General features: G+C 40.6%; 1 protein-coding gene across 7 annotated transcripts in view; it reads left to right on the forward strand.

Moving 5' to 3' along the window:
* LOC121853487 (voltage-dependent calcium channel type A subunit alpha-1-like) overlaps positions 1-14,900 on the forward strand; it is a 237,225-nt gene that overhangs the window by 110,465 nt on the left and 111,860 nt on the right. For 6 of the 7 annotated variants that reach the window (XM_042347629.1, XM_042347632.1, XM_042347630.1 and 3 more), the window contains exons 5-7: positions 1,284-1,423; positions 2,996-3,102; positions 14,728-14,883. In XM_042347629.1, coding sequence (XP_042203563.1) covers positions 1,284-1,423; positions 2,996-3,102; positions 14,728-14,883 — 403 coding nt within the window. Of the gene's footprint in view, positions 1-1,283; positions 1,424-2,995; positions 3,103-4,901; positions 5,003-14,727; positions 14,884-14,900 lie in introns of all 7 variants that reach the window. The other variant, XM_042347636.1, reaches the window with a different exon arrangement.

A 14,900-nucleotide genomic window follows, 5' to 3' on the forward strand; every position in this document is an offset into this window, starting at 1 on the left:
TAGCACTAATCCATCATAGCACTAATCCATCATAGCACTAATCCATCATAGTACTAATCCATCATAGCACTAATCCATCATAGCACTGATCCATCATAGCACTAATCCATCATCTAGTATAGCCTATTCACTACCGTGTGTGTGTGTGTGAGTTGACCAATAAGCGAAAGAGTTATCCCATATTTTAGGATATAACCTTACTTACCTGGTGGGAACAACCTCACCTGTTGTTAATTAATAGCGGTTGTTATACAGTAGTATGTTGTGTAGTATATACAGGGGTTATATTTCTCCTCGTGTTACAGGTGTTGTTTGTTTAATTACCTTTAATGTTGTTATTATTGCTGTACCTTACTCGTCTCAGGTAATTGTTAATCTACCTTGTCATTAATTACGTCTGTAGAGTTTGTTCTTACCTGTATTATTGTTATTATGTAGTATTAATAACATGGTGTGTATTATTGTTATTATTATTATTATTATCATCATCTATAAGAACCTTTGCACACGTGTAAGGTATAGCACAGGTGTCATGGCGTCATCACAGGTATTTGACTTCATCATATGCTGGTGATGCGTGTTGTGACGTCACTGTTTGATGATGTGATTGTGACGTCACTGATTGGTGGCGTGTTGTGACGTCACCGATGTTTGTTTATTTTCTCTCAGCTGCCAAAGGACGAAGTCAAGTTTATATTTTATTACATTATTGGATTTATTTAAGTATTTCATTGGTAATATTAACTGAATAAATATAATAATATCCCACCAACTATTTTCTCTAATTATTATTCATGAATATAAATTTTAAGAAGTCTAAAAATCACCACTCAATATCCTAACCAAATGAAATGTATTAAAATATTTATAACATTAATTATAAATAGTTTGTTAAAGTCTGTTGTTGGATTCGGTAGATGAGACCAACTTAAGATGTTTGTATTAATAAAAGATTAGAATAAATATGATATGTGAAGGAGGAAGATAAGGAGTACTGAGGAAGAGAAGGAGGAGGAAGGAAAGTAGAAAGAGAAGGAAATTTTCTCCATTCCTTCTTTTATCTCTTCTTTCCATTCTTTCTTCCATTTCTCTCCCTTTCTTTTTTTCTTCCTCCCCTTCCTTCAACTTCCTTCCTTCCTTCCTCATTGAGAAAGGAAGGAAGGAAGGAAGGAAAGAAAATCTAGATCACATAAATAGATAGACAGGTAGATAACACAACTAGACAGGACCCCCCCACTATCAGATAATAACCCCCCCTTCCCCTCTCCCATAATGCCTTACAGGAGAAGACAGAACCTTACTTCCTCTTCATCTTCTGCGTCGAGGCGTCTCTTAAGATCCTCGCTCTCGGATTCGTTCTTCACCCAAGGTCCTACTTGAGGAACATATGGAACATCATGGATTTCGTGGTTGTGGTCACAGGGTAGGTTAAATTTCCTCTTGTTGTTGAATTGTTTATTTTTTGGGGGTGGGGGGTTGTGGGTTGTGGGTGTGGGGTGGGTGTGGGTGGGTGGGTTGTGGGTGGGGTGGGGGTTGTGGGTGGTAGGAGGGAGGGGATGGGATGGTATAGGGAGAGGGGGTCATTGGAACTTGTGGGAGAGAGGGGGAGGGAAGGGTCGATTGGAAAGGGAGAGGGGGAGGGAGGTGTTGGTGGGAGGGTGTATGTGTGATGGGTGAGGGAAGGGAAGGGTGACAACAGGATTATCAAGTGAGGATGTCAATGGGAGGGATAAATCATAATAAAATGGGTGTTAGTCATAAACCAAAATTCTCTGCTAATGGGGTGTGGATATTAATGGGTATACAGTTGGTTGTTAATAGGATCTAGCTTGTAAATGGGTAATGGGGGTGAATGTGAGGGGCTTTGGGGTGCTAATTGGTGTGGGTTAATGTTTGGTTAGGTTAGTTGGGTACTTTTTGAGGGGGAAGGATAAAGGGTGTGGGGTGAATATTAAGGTAGAGAGCTAGGTGTATCAAGACAGGTATTTCGTTGTTGTTTACCTGATGGAGTAGGGCAACCTGTAGGTAGTTATATTTATTTGTTCTCTTAATATTCAGTTAGAAATAGATCATCTTTGTTATATTCGTCAAGAATTTGTTTCAAACTTGTTCTCGAAGATTTAATTCATATTAGGAAGCTCAAGTCAATGTGTTTATCTGTAGTAAAGCTCAATTTATTGTGTATAGGGGTGTATTATACTGTATGTGTGTAATAGGTATCTTTTACAGAGGATGAGTTCAATATAATAATACTAGTTTTATGACAGAGCCGCCCCAGAGTGCCGCCCCACCACCCTCCCCTTCACCCTAACTCTTGTGTTTCAGCGAGGACGTCACGGATGAGCCAGACCCGCGCCGCTGTACACTTATAATACTGATATATGAGCGGGAACACCTCGGCAGGAGAGCTGGCTGGCGGCGACGGTCAACACGCAGGAGGAGCAAAGATGATCTCTGGTCCTGTAGAGGTGTTGGACCGTCGTGGCTCGCGAGGCTGCCTGCTGGGGTGTTCCTCATGTGTGTGTCGATGCCACTAACACTAATATTATTGTTATGTCCTTTACGAGGTTCTGTCAGGCTGCCTACTGTCCCCATTTCTGCGTATCCCCATTCAGATTCAATTGATTTAATAAGTCACATAGAGTAATACACTTGCATGGGATATTTCAAAATTGCTAGAATAGGAGAGGATACATTCAGGTTCCATCACTCTGTTCATATAATGTTCATTAAAGATTAAAAGTTGTAGATAATGTTTGTGAAGTAGCGGTCCACCAGTGCACCTTGGGTGAACTGTGGACCAGTCATGGGAGGGTTCAGCTTCACTACTTAATGTTAACTTTGTGTATAAAATATTTAGTGGGTGGTATAACAGGGATAATTGGCTTACTGTAAAGCAATTAGACTAGTATGGGGACTGTATACGTGGGTGGTGCGTTAGTAGCTGCCGCTGCTGGGTCCTGTGATGGTATTTGGCTGTATCTCCCTACGACAGCGGTATGACAATAATAGCAGCGGACAGTTTTGGCCAAACTGTGGATCTGAGGATGCTTCGCTCGTTCCGCGTCCTCAGGCCCCTGAAGTTGGTCTCACGGCTGCCAAGTAAGTGGCCCGGTGAACACTGCCTTCTGCTGCAGCCTCCCGGTCCTCTGCTCGCTAGGTAGTCTCGCTCCCTCACGCTGCGGCACTGTGGCGGCGGCGACGGTGGCGGCGGCGGTGGTGGTGGAGCTGCCAGGTGGCACCCACGGGGCCATATCCGGGCTCACCCGGACCATCAAGGGGCCCTCGCCAGGGACCTCTCACTTCCCACTTCTTAGGTCTGGACCTGCCCCCCCCTCACCAGGCTCTCCCTCCGTCCCTCCCTCCTGCCACTCTCCTCCTCACACTCACCTCTGCCAACTGACTCTCGCCAAAACATAAACAATAAATAATTAGACGTATTAGTGAGTGCTTCAAGCTTGCCATATATCACCCGCAACACCTAAACAATATATGTTATCAGAACAAGTCCCTGGTGACACCTGTAAGATGCCAGCAGTAGTGTTGAAAGTGTGTCACAATAGTAGTAATTAACAGTCTCCATACACCTCTCAGGTGGGCACCAGGTAGACCCTCTGATTATAGATGCTGTTGCCTAGCAACTGATGTCAAGACCTCAGATAGTTTTTAGTTTGTTTGTCACAGCATAAAGTTTGGCAGTGTTGGCAAGAGTCCCGGGGAGGTACTCCTCTCACCGTGCTCTCCTTCCTCTACTGTACTTCTCTCTCCTTATTACCTTTATTCTTGTGTACTTCTCTCCTTCACCACCTGTGCCTCCCCTGGTGAGTGTGTGGCAGGTGAGGGCGTGGTGGGGAGTGCCCTGCGAGGGTCCCGTCTTGGCTCGGTGTGCAGCCCTCGTGCCGGGTGGAGGAACTTGGTAATGGTATGGCCCTGTGCAGCTCCTGCTGTCCCCCCCGTCACTGCTTCTGCTGCTGCTGCTACTACTGCTGCTGCTGCTGCTGCTGCGGCCTCGTTCTAGTGGGTAGCTCACGGCCGCGGTGAATGATTCTTCTAGACATGGTAAATAGTATGGTAGATGTAGAGCAGAAGAATTTTAATGCTCTATGGGGGAATAGATTTATCCAATATTGCTGTTGGTTTTGAGTCAGTGTATTATTTCCTCTGTAGGGAGGAACAGTGGACGCATGGGATCATATACCTATAGCCCCTGATCGGAACATTAGTACTGGTTAGTAATACTTAGATTTGGGTTCCTGTATACAGACATAGATTCTATTGTGTGTCTGAATGACCTAGAGCTGGGCGCCATGAATGCAGCATCAACCTGTAGTAGAATTATACTGACAACTATAGGTATATAGATCACTTTAGTAGTTGGCCGACCAACTAGAAACTGAATTTTTACCTAACATTTTCTTTACTATTTACCCGCTAAAGCAGCCTCGCTTATTTTACAAAGGTAGACTGTATAGTCGAGCAGCCAGTACCAGCAGCGTGTTCTTATATGGTCCTTGTGTGTCCGGGTAGTGTGATGCCCCGGGCTTCTGCCGCCTGCCCCCCCCCCCCCTGGGTGTGTCTTCGCCCCCCTCCCCCCACCTCTCTCACTCTAACTGTCTCTCTCTTTCTCTCTCTGCCCCTCACTCGTAATAGGAACTAGTATTTCCAGTATAATCTCTCTTCGTGGACGTTCTTCTCTCCTCTAGGCTACCTTGCCCCCCCAGGCCATAGTCTCCCCAGCTCCCCCCAGCCCCAACTCTCCTTCTCTCTGGTTTTAAATAATATTTCTAACAATTTTTCATAGATTTAGTGTAAGTGTTTCAAACAATAGTTGATTATGACTAGTGAGTAGTGTGACCTAGTGTTCATTAGTTGGTAGCTACGGTTTTGTCCTTGCTTTTCAGATTCATCACGTTATTTGGGCAGGAGACGGTAGACGTAGACTTAAGAACACTGAGAGCTATCCGGGTGCTAAGACCTTTAAAACTAGTATCAGGCATACCGAGTAAGTAGCCACAGTGTCAGCTCTACATCTTAATCCAATCTTACGTATCTCATCTATGACTTGTTATCCGTATATATATATCTATCTATCTTTACTTGTTAGCTTCTCTTACGTTTGTGGGTTCAGTTTTGGTTTTTGTGTTGCTGATGCACCCGCAGCCCGCCCGCCCGCCCACCCGCCCGCAGCCCTCCCTCATCCCCCTCCCCTCCCAATGCCCCAGTCCAAGCCCCCTCCCCATTAACAAACTCCTCCCAATGTCCCCTCTCCCCCCCAACCCACGTCCCCATCAGAACAAAGCCGAGCTAAGCCAGTCTTCCCCTCCTCCCCCCCCTCCAATCCCTCCCTCCCCACCATTCCATCAGCCCCCCCCGCCCCTCATGGCCCTCAGCCCCCCACACCCCCCAACTTAGGTTCGTTGTGTTATGTTATTCATTTGTTATTAGTCACAGACGGCTCTCTCTTGCTACACCTCCCTCATAGTTTTCTATAATGCATTGTATCGCTGTTTACCTCGTTATTCTTTCCATTTATCATTTATTCTCGTTCTTATTATCGTTCTTATTATTTTTATTATTATTACCATTCTTTATTATTATTATGACCACCACCACCACCATGCATAAAGCAGTTTGTTCCCATCTTCCCTACTTAGCTCTCAGAGTCTTAGTGTTTTGAAAAGGTTTATCACTGCCTTCCCTCCCTCTCTCTCCCCCCTTCATTCCCTCATCTCCCTACCATGAAAAACCTTTTAAAATACATATATAAATAAAAACCCTCTCAATTGATGGAATTTTCTGCAAACAAACAAAAGTATTTGGTTTTTTACCCCCCTTCCCCTCCACCACCACCACCACACTGTTTTAACTCAATGTGTGATGTCTTTTAGAGTCTAGACATGAAAAAAAAAGCTTTGGGATTTTGTTAATGCCACTTTTTTGTGCTTTTACCCTAGTTAGAGCTTTTGTTTGATTTGTCTCTCTCTCTCTATATATATATATATATTGTTTTTGTTTTTATTCATGCACAATTTCGCATGACGGACCTGTGTGTCTTAGTCCTCCTAGTCCTCTTCCTCTTCCTTATTCCCTCTTTTTCAAACAAACAAACAAACAAAAACCCAGAAAAAACAAAAGAATTACTAAAAAAAAAATCTTTCCTCCGTACTTTTGTATTTTTGATAATTATCTTCCAGTCTGAAGATTTTTGTCCTGATAAGAATTTTTGGTCGTAATTTTTTTTGTCGTAAATTGTATTTTTCTGAACTACCTTTCCTTAGTCAATATTAATCTTTTATTTTTTCTTATTTCTCTTTCGTTTTTTTATTTTTTTATTATCTTCGTCTTTCCTAATTCCTTCCATTATTAAATATTTTATCTCTGCCTCTTCCATTTTTCTGTTTTTATTATATATTTTGGTGTTTTTGGTTCTATAAAAAATATACGCTCTGTCTCATTTCCTCTCTTTATTCAGTATTTTTCTATGTCTATTTTCGTATTTTTCTGTAACTTTAATTTAATATTTTTTGTGTAAGTATTTATTTACTGTTATTCCTCTATTCTCTCCTTCCATCTCCCATATTTATTGTACTTTTTTGTATAGTTCATCGATTTTTATTCTATTTCTCCCATTCTCTGATTTATTGTTTTATATATATATATCATCACTTTATTCTATTTCTCTCATTATCTTATTTATTACCATATTTTTGTACTTTTTATTCTTTTCATCTTCATTTCTTTCTCTTCTTATCTTCCTTTATGTTTTAGATCCTGTTTATCACCCTTATCACTAATTCTTGTTATTGTCTCTATTTATGTTTTGCTGTTTTCACATTTTCAATCGATTTTTTTCTATTTTCTTCTTATTCTTGTTCGTATTATTGTTCTTTTCTTCATCCATATTCCTTCTTTCTTCATTTCCTTCTTGTCTCCTATTTTTCTTTCTTCTCGAACCTCATTTATTCTTTATTATCAAGTTTTTTAGTCGTCTTTCTTTTTGTAATATATCATTCCCTCTCTCTCTCTCTCCCTCTCTCTCTCTCTCTCTCTCTCTCATATTCATTCATGATTCTTCTCATCTTATTCTTCCTATATCATCCATTCTTTCTCCTGTCTCCCCCTTTTTATCGCATTTTATCTCAGTCTTTTATTTTCATTATTCTCCTGCATCTTTCATTATTTTTATCAATATATTTCATTCTTTCGTTAATTCATTATTGCTTTCCCATCTTTTATATCTTTATCTGTCATTTTGGTCATCTCTTTGCATATTTTTCTCATTATATCATTTATTCATTATTATCATCCTCTTCTCTCTTCTCTCATTCACTAAGTTCATCTTTATTTTTATTTTTATTTTTGCTTTTTGCTCTTCCGTGTTTTCATTTTCTCTATTTAAAAAATCGTCCTTCATTTGTTTTTTGTTTTCGTTGTTTATGTTTATTCTCGTCTTTTCTTGTTTTTATGTTTATTCTTATGTTTATTCTCGTCTTTTCTTATTCCCCCGTTCCTTGCATCCCCCTCGACCGCATCAGCACACCCCTCGCTCTACTCCTTGCCGCAGTTAGAAAAAAAGTTAAAAAAAGAAAAGAAATGCAAGTACAAAAACCACAAAAAACCGCAAGTAGGAAACAAACTACAAAAAACCCGCAGTTTATTCAAATTAAACTAAGCAACAACAACAAAACCGCAGGTAAAACCACAAATACAGAATCGCAAAGTGAGAACCGCAGTTAAAATACATACACAAACAAAATAATAATTAATAAAAAAAGGCAAATGAAAACCGCAGCTACAAATTACATAATATTTATAAATAAAATAAAACCACCGCCTAGGAGCTGCCGGTTTATGGTTTTTATTGGTAAATTATCTTAAGAAATACTTCTCTTAGCCACAGGTTCAAGTCACGGACGGATACCCACACCGCCATGGGAGGTTATAAACACGAAACGCAGACACTACCAAGGTATTTACTGGTATTTTCTTTTATTTCATCTAATACGTCCGTAGTATTAAAGCTCCAGCTGGTGTAGTTCCGACAGGCGAAGGTGAACGCCAGGCTCTCATCCACTACACATCCTGGAGCTATATAAGTCACGTACAGTTACTTATAATCACTTCTATAAAACAAGGCTTAAGGACTTCTATTTTCTTAACTCTTATAGAAAGACTTTGATCAAGTTAAGTGGTGTTAATTGTCCTCTTATGGTAGAGAGTTTCCTTATCAATTATTATATCAGTTTATTTATATTTTTAGCAATTAGTAAGTCAATTTGTATATATTTCTGAAACATTTTAAATCAGTTTAGTGATGTATATGTGTGTGTGTGTGTGTGTGTGTGTGTGTGTGTGTGTGTGTGTGTGTATATAATGAATGAATTTGGCTAGGTTTAACCCTTAGCTGTGTTGCCATATGTATACAGTATGTATAGTCACGTGTGTATGTAGTGTTGTCATGTGTGTAGGAAGTGTCATGTGTTATGAAGTGTTGTCATGTGTGTATGTAGTGTTGTCATGCGTGTGTGTAGTGTTGTCATGTGTATGTGTAGTGTTGTCATGTGTGTAGGAAGTGTTGTCATGTGTGTAGGAAGTGTTGTCATGTGTGCACGAGGAATATTGCCTAGTTTATGTATAGAGTGTTGCCATGTATATGAATGAACAGTGTTGCCATGTTTATAAGTGAACAGTGTTGCCATTTTAGTATTAAGTGTTGCCATTCTTGTATTAAGTGTTACAATGTGTATTGAAGTGTTGTCATTTATATTTCTAGTCAGTGTTGCCATATTAATGTATTGAACAATGATGCCATGTTTAGGTATGAAGTGTTGCCAAGTTTTCTTATTGAACAGTGTTGCCATATCCATTTATGTACTGTACAGTATTGTCATGTTTGTGTGTGTGTGTGTGTGTGTGTGTGGTTTAAGGATAGGTTTTAATATCTTGAAGAGGTTTTTAAATAAACCCATTCTTAATCCGGTTATTTGTGTTCCAATCTTTGACGTCACGACTTACAAAAACGAGCAGATATTTTTACCCTCTACGCTGAGTCATTATTCATGGCTCCTTAAAGTTACTTATCAATATAAAAGGAGCATTTATTTAGCTGGAGTGTATAGAGAGAGAGATAGAGGTGTATTAAAGATTAGGGAGAGAGAGAGAGAGATGGTGATAATTGCGTAGAAGATAATATTTGGTGTTTATGGTGATAACTAAGGGGGGTGTGTGTGGTGGTGGTAGTGTACTGGGTTTTGAGGGGCAAGACAGCGTCATTTTGATGTGGTTTGAGACTAGGGCAGTTCCCGGCTCGCCCCCGCCCATTGATCAGGCGTGCCTCTCTCTCTCATCTTGTTGCTATGGCGACCAGATGCTGTCACGTGGATGCCAGATGCCGCCACTTTTCAGTACGCGACCTACTTTATAATGGCGGGTAAATTCACCATCGTCTCATTGCTATTATTAACTCCAGTACTTCATATCTGCCATATATAAACTATATTTGATCAATAAACACTAGAACAGAGGTAGAAGGATAAAGATGGGAGCTAAGGAAAATGAGAAAACCCTTCACCTCTCTCTCTTCCTCTCCTCTCCTCTCACTCTCTCGTGCTTGCTGGTGACACTAGGCAGCTACTGGACCACGCCTGCCCCCCCTCCTCCCCCCCCTTCAACATACCCCACACTACTCCTCTTACTACCCCCTCCCCCCCTCCTCCCTTCCAACCACCCCCACGCCCCCATTAAGGCCAGTTCAATACCACACCCCACGTCACCTTCATTATGGGTACAGTACCTTTACCCATTAACAGATCCCATAATCCCCCCCCCTCCCCCCCCTGCACATACCTGGCTGACTGGGTGATGTAGGTAGATGGATGGTCACTTTTCGGTACATTGACGAACTGGGTAACTCTTTATCTCGCCTGTTGGGGTCTTAATACGTGCCCTGGGGCTCTGGGTGCGTGAGTGAGTATGTGTGTTTGCGTGCAGTGTGTGTGTGTGTGGGGGGGGTGTTTTTGTCCGTTTTGTCACTTGTCAGCTTACTACTTAGATTGTGTATGTGTGTGTGTGTGTGTGTGAATATTTGTGTATGTGTGTATGACGTGTTTAAGCTTGTTGTGTACCTATGTATGTATGTATGTACGTACGTACGTGTTTGCTCTCTTGCTTGTGTATACACTTGTATTTGTGTACGTTTTCTTGCATACATTTGCTTTAATCTGTACGTGTGCTTGTATATGTGTACACTTGTTTACTTGTACACATCTTCACATTTCTGCTTGCCTGCAGGTTTATGTGTGTGTGTGTGTGTGTGTGTCTGTGAGTGTAATTATGTGTCTGTATGTGTACAGTGTATATATGTATATTAGTGTATATGTAATGTGTATGTATAAGGTATATGTGTATTTCTGTGAGTGTGTGTATGTGTGTGTATGAAATTGAATACAAGCGTTTGATCTATATTTTCCTGGTATACTACAGATCAACAGAGAGATGAAAGCAACAGGAGGTATTTAGTATCATAATAGGTATAAATAGGGACTTTTTAACCTATTTCTGGAGTCAAACATATTAGCAGGACAGTTAATTACCACTTAGCTAATTGGTTGTCTGCATGGCCAATTAACCAATCATAAATGACCTCAAATAGCCCCATTCGTTGACCATATATTCCGAATATTGACAAAAGTGACTCATTTCCTTCTCCGTTTTGTTCGTTAATAGAATCTCGTTTATTTACCTTAATTTAACGTCATAATTTGCGTTCAGTATCTAATTGTCTCATTAGGAATTAGTAAAGTAAATAAAACAAGAGGGTTATAATGTTTGTGGTTGAATGTTGGTAGAAAGAAGGTTAAAGGCGGTTTGGTTCGGTAATCCACGTCGATGGATACACAGTACGTACAGTCATTAATTAAAAAGGTATTGCTTCAAGCGATTGTTATTATGGCTATTGAGAGAATATTTCCAGTATTTTAATCAAGATATCACGTCACGCCATACATAATAACGATATAAATTATTAGATATATACCAGATGGTCATTCAAGCCTATCTTAATCCCGGGTTTTATGAAGGAAAACAAAATACGCGCGACTTGGCCGAATAAAAACACCGTTTATTATTCTGGCGATGAAAAGTCCCTCCTGTGACTTATACAAACTAAAAGGATATCACTTTTTACAGAGAAAGGCCAATATCACTCTCTATCTCTCTCTGACGAAGAAAGGGTCTTGAGAGAGAGGACTCCTTCAAGGTGGGTCCCTGGGAGTGTGATGGTAAGGCGGCAGCAGCAGCTACCACCACCCGGAGACCAGCATCACGTCACCTCCTGCTAGTGGAAGCGACGGGTGGGGATGGGCGTGGTGTGGGCCGCCCAAACACACACACACATACACACACACACAGCACGTAATACACACATACATACACGTATACCGCTGCTGCTGCCGTTCGAATTTTTCTTAAACCTGCCACGATCAGAACTACCACACTCACTACTGTACTAAATCCCTTTTATACCACCTCTTTGTAGTGTAGCATCCCTTGTCTTGTGTACACGCCTCTCTCTCTCTCTCTCTCTCTCTCTCGCTTGTTTCTTCTATTTCTCTCTTGTTTATTTAATTATTGTTCATCTCTCTGTGCCCCCTTTATTATCCCTATGTTTACTTCTTGTTATTCATATTATTTTATGGGTCTGTTTTCATTTTCTTTGTTCTTCCTTCGTTTATCTAAGTTTCTCCTTAATTCCCTTGTTTATCTCGTCCTTTGTTTTTGTTTCTTCATATTTCTTTGTTCACATCCACCTTTTTCCTTATTCTTTTGCTTTATTTTTTATTTTCTTTCTTCTTTATCATCTCCTCCTTATTATGTACTTTAATCTCAATCTCATCTCCTTTCGTTGTTCTTATTATCCTTTAGCCATGTTTATTTACTTTTCTCTCTATCCACATTTATTCAATTTTTGTTTAATTCGCGTCTTTATTCTGATTTTTACTGTAATTATTTTCATTTTTTGAGGTTTGCATTTGTTTATCTACTTTGTTCGTTTATTTATGTATTATTTTGTGTTATTTGATTATTCCTTTTAGTTTTATCTTTATTTGCTTATTTTAACCTTATTACCTGCCTTCTGTTCTTCCTTATTTTAGTTCTTTCTGTTTTTTATTATCTTTTCTTTTTCTTCCATTTCTTCTTCCTTTTCCTTCATTCCTTTCGTCTGTTCTTTCTTCTTTTACTTCATTTTGATCTTAAACTAATCTTTGTCTTCTCTAATCTCACTTCCTTCTCTCTTTTCCTTCATCTCCTTCTTCTGATCTACACTCTTCTTCTCTTCTCTCCTCCATTCCCTTCATCTGATTATCCTTTTTTATCATGTACTGTACTTTGTTGTGGCTGTTGTCTTGTTGTGTGCTCCTGGTCCGCCACACGTGATTGTGTTGTGCTGTTATGATACGCTGAGTAGCAAGAGAGAGCTGTCCTCCTCCTCCTCCTCCTCCTCCACGAGCTCGCTCACCTAGTAGTCTATTAAACCCTTCATGTAGTGACCCTCGCCAGTAACCAGTCACTCAGACGCACGGTAAGTGGTATATAGCACTCTTTAGCCTCTCTTTTGACCAAAATAATTGAATGATTAAAATCCAGTGGTCTGTATTATTTTGTTAGAGATAAATTATATGGACTAAAAAAAAAGAAAGAGGGTCGTACTTGATGAGGGTTGGGTCATTTGTCTGTCAAAGAGTGAGTGACCCGCCCTCATCAATCGAAGGAGCCAGTTGGCACTTCGTCGGCCCTCTCCCTAATCCCCTACAACCCCCGTCATGGCACTCAGAGATGGCCTCAGGTCTCCTACAATGTCCAGACTAATGTTCACTTTCACTTGGGAGAAAAACAAAAAGTGCATCAATTAACCTCCATCTTTTACTTCATCACTGCTCACAATGTTCTCCCGCCTTGCATACTTTTTTTTTTGGCAACATCACTAACAGTCATATTAATGCAAGTAAAATCCACTAAATGTTCATTGCTTCACAAAATATAAGAGACATCCAAACCATAAACCTTGTCACCAAACACTACTCGACAAGTTTTATGTCTCGCCAGCTCCCCGGCGTCTACTGTGGACCTTTCCTCAGTTCCACTTTTTTTAAGAATTATGTTGTTCCCATTTAATGTGGAAAACTCATTAGTTTTTTCAGTCCCCCTGCTGCATATTTTCACTTAATGGCTTCCACAAGCACCCAGAGATCTAGTTTGAGTCCTCCTTAACTGCAGTGTTGTATTTGTTTTAAACTAGTGAGCCTACCAGTGAAACTTATCGCTCTCCTCCCCTCCCTTGTACGGGATTCATAACTTAACTGTTGAACCATATTGTCTCATAACCTGTCTCTTCTACCTGGTGAACTCCTGCACCTCTCCTTCGTGTACCTAAAACTTGTCAACATAAACACCCAGAACCCTCATCCACACTAACTGCCCCACCACTCGCGCATGACCACTCTCACTGTAATCCTCCTCAAGTATCATTAACCACAACCCATCCTTTGTGAATCCATTTTCTTGTCCGTTAAACTTCAAAACCATTTTCCCTTTTCTTAAGCCACTCATATATACTGTATACTTTCTGCTTCCAATTTTCACTGGTATGCACTGTACTACTATTATAGCTGCTAGTATTATTCATTAACATCTGTCCTTTTTTACTTATTAAGAGTCTGTCAGATGTTTTTTGACTGTGGAGCATTTTCTTTAAAAGCAAAACCAACTTCTTCTCTCAGTCCTGACACACACACACACTCTTCATAATTGTCGTCTCTCAAGTATGTTACAACTTCTCTTATTTATCACTTCTTGTTGACGTTCAGGACAAGACTACAGGACAGTACGGTAACTTCTTCATAGTGACTTCATGCTAGATATTGGTACTCGGGACCTTTCATGATCTTCCTAAACAGCTTTCCTTTCTTATCTATCCTTACTAACTTATTTTTCACTGTTAGCCTCCATGATGAGTAGATTTTTATCCTTGCCACCATTTTTAATTCCTCAGTCTTGTGTTCCTCCTCTTGACCTTCACAGTGTTAATAGAAAAAGGTTTTTAATGGCCTTTTGAGTTTTTAAAAGACCACAAATACTTTCTCTCAAACTCCTTGTGAACTGACAGACGACCTCTTAACCTTTTGCATGTCTACAAACACTTTACCTTGGCCACCATCTCAACTACTGTATCTTATAGCCTCCATATCACAGCACGATCAGTACTAATACCCCTGTAATGTTAGTCTCACCTGTGTAGACATATCACACCTATGCATGTCTGTCTCTCCTTAGTCAGTACTTCATTTTGAGACACCATCTCCTGTGCATGATGCCAACCATCACCCACCTTCACCCTCTGCTCCAGATCCTAACCTCACATTCCGTATGCATGACCACCAGCACCTACTCTGCCCCCCACACAACAACCATACCATTTCTTGTGCATGACTACCAACACCTAAACTACCCCCCATTCATCAACCATACCGCCTCTTACGCATGACTACCAGCACCTACTCTCTGCTCCCTCATTGATATTACCACTCCCAGTGCATGACTACTAGCATTTGCCCCTCATCCTCTACTCCCTAGCCCCTTATCACCCCCTAATGCATGACCACCTGCACCTACCCTCACCCTCTGTTCCCAGCTCCCCAACCACCTGTGAACGTCACCGTCTATCCCCAGGCCTGCAGGTTGTGCTGAAGTCCATCATCAAGGCTATGGCACCGCTGCTACAGATCGGTTTGCTCGTCCTCTTCGCCATTGTTATATTCGCCATCATAGGCCTTGAATTCTACTCTGGTATTCTTCATAAAACATGCTACAGTTTAGAAGACATAGGTAAGTAGCCAATATTG

Source organism: Homarus americanus, unplaced genomic scaffold (genome assembly GCF_018991925.1).
Source record: "Homarus americanus isolate GMGI-L3 unplaced genomic scaffold, GMGI_Hamer_2.0 scaffold4896, whole genome shotgun sequence".
Lineage (NCBI taxonomy): Eukaryota > Metazoa > Arthropoda > Malacostraca > Decapoda > Nephropidae > Homarus > Homarus americanus.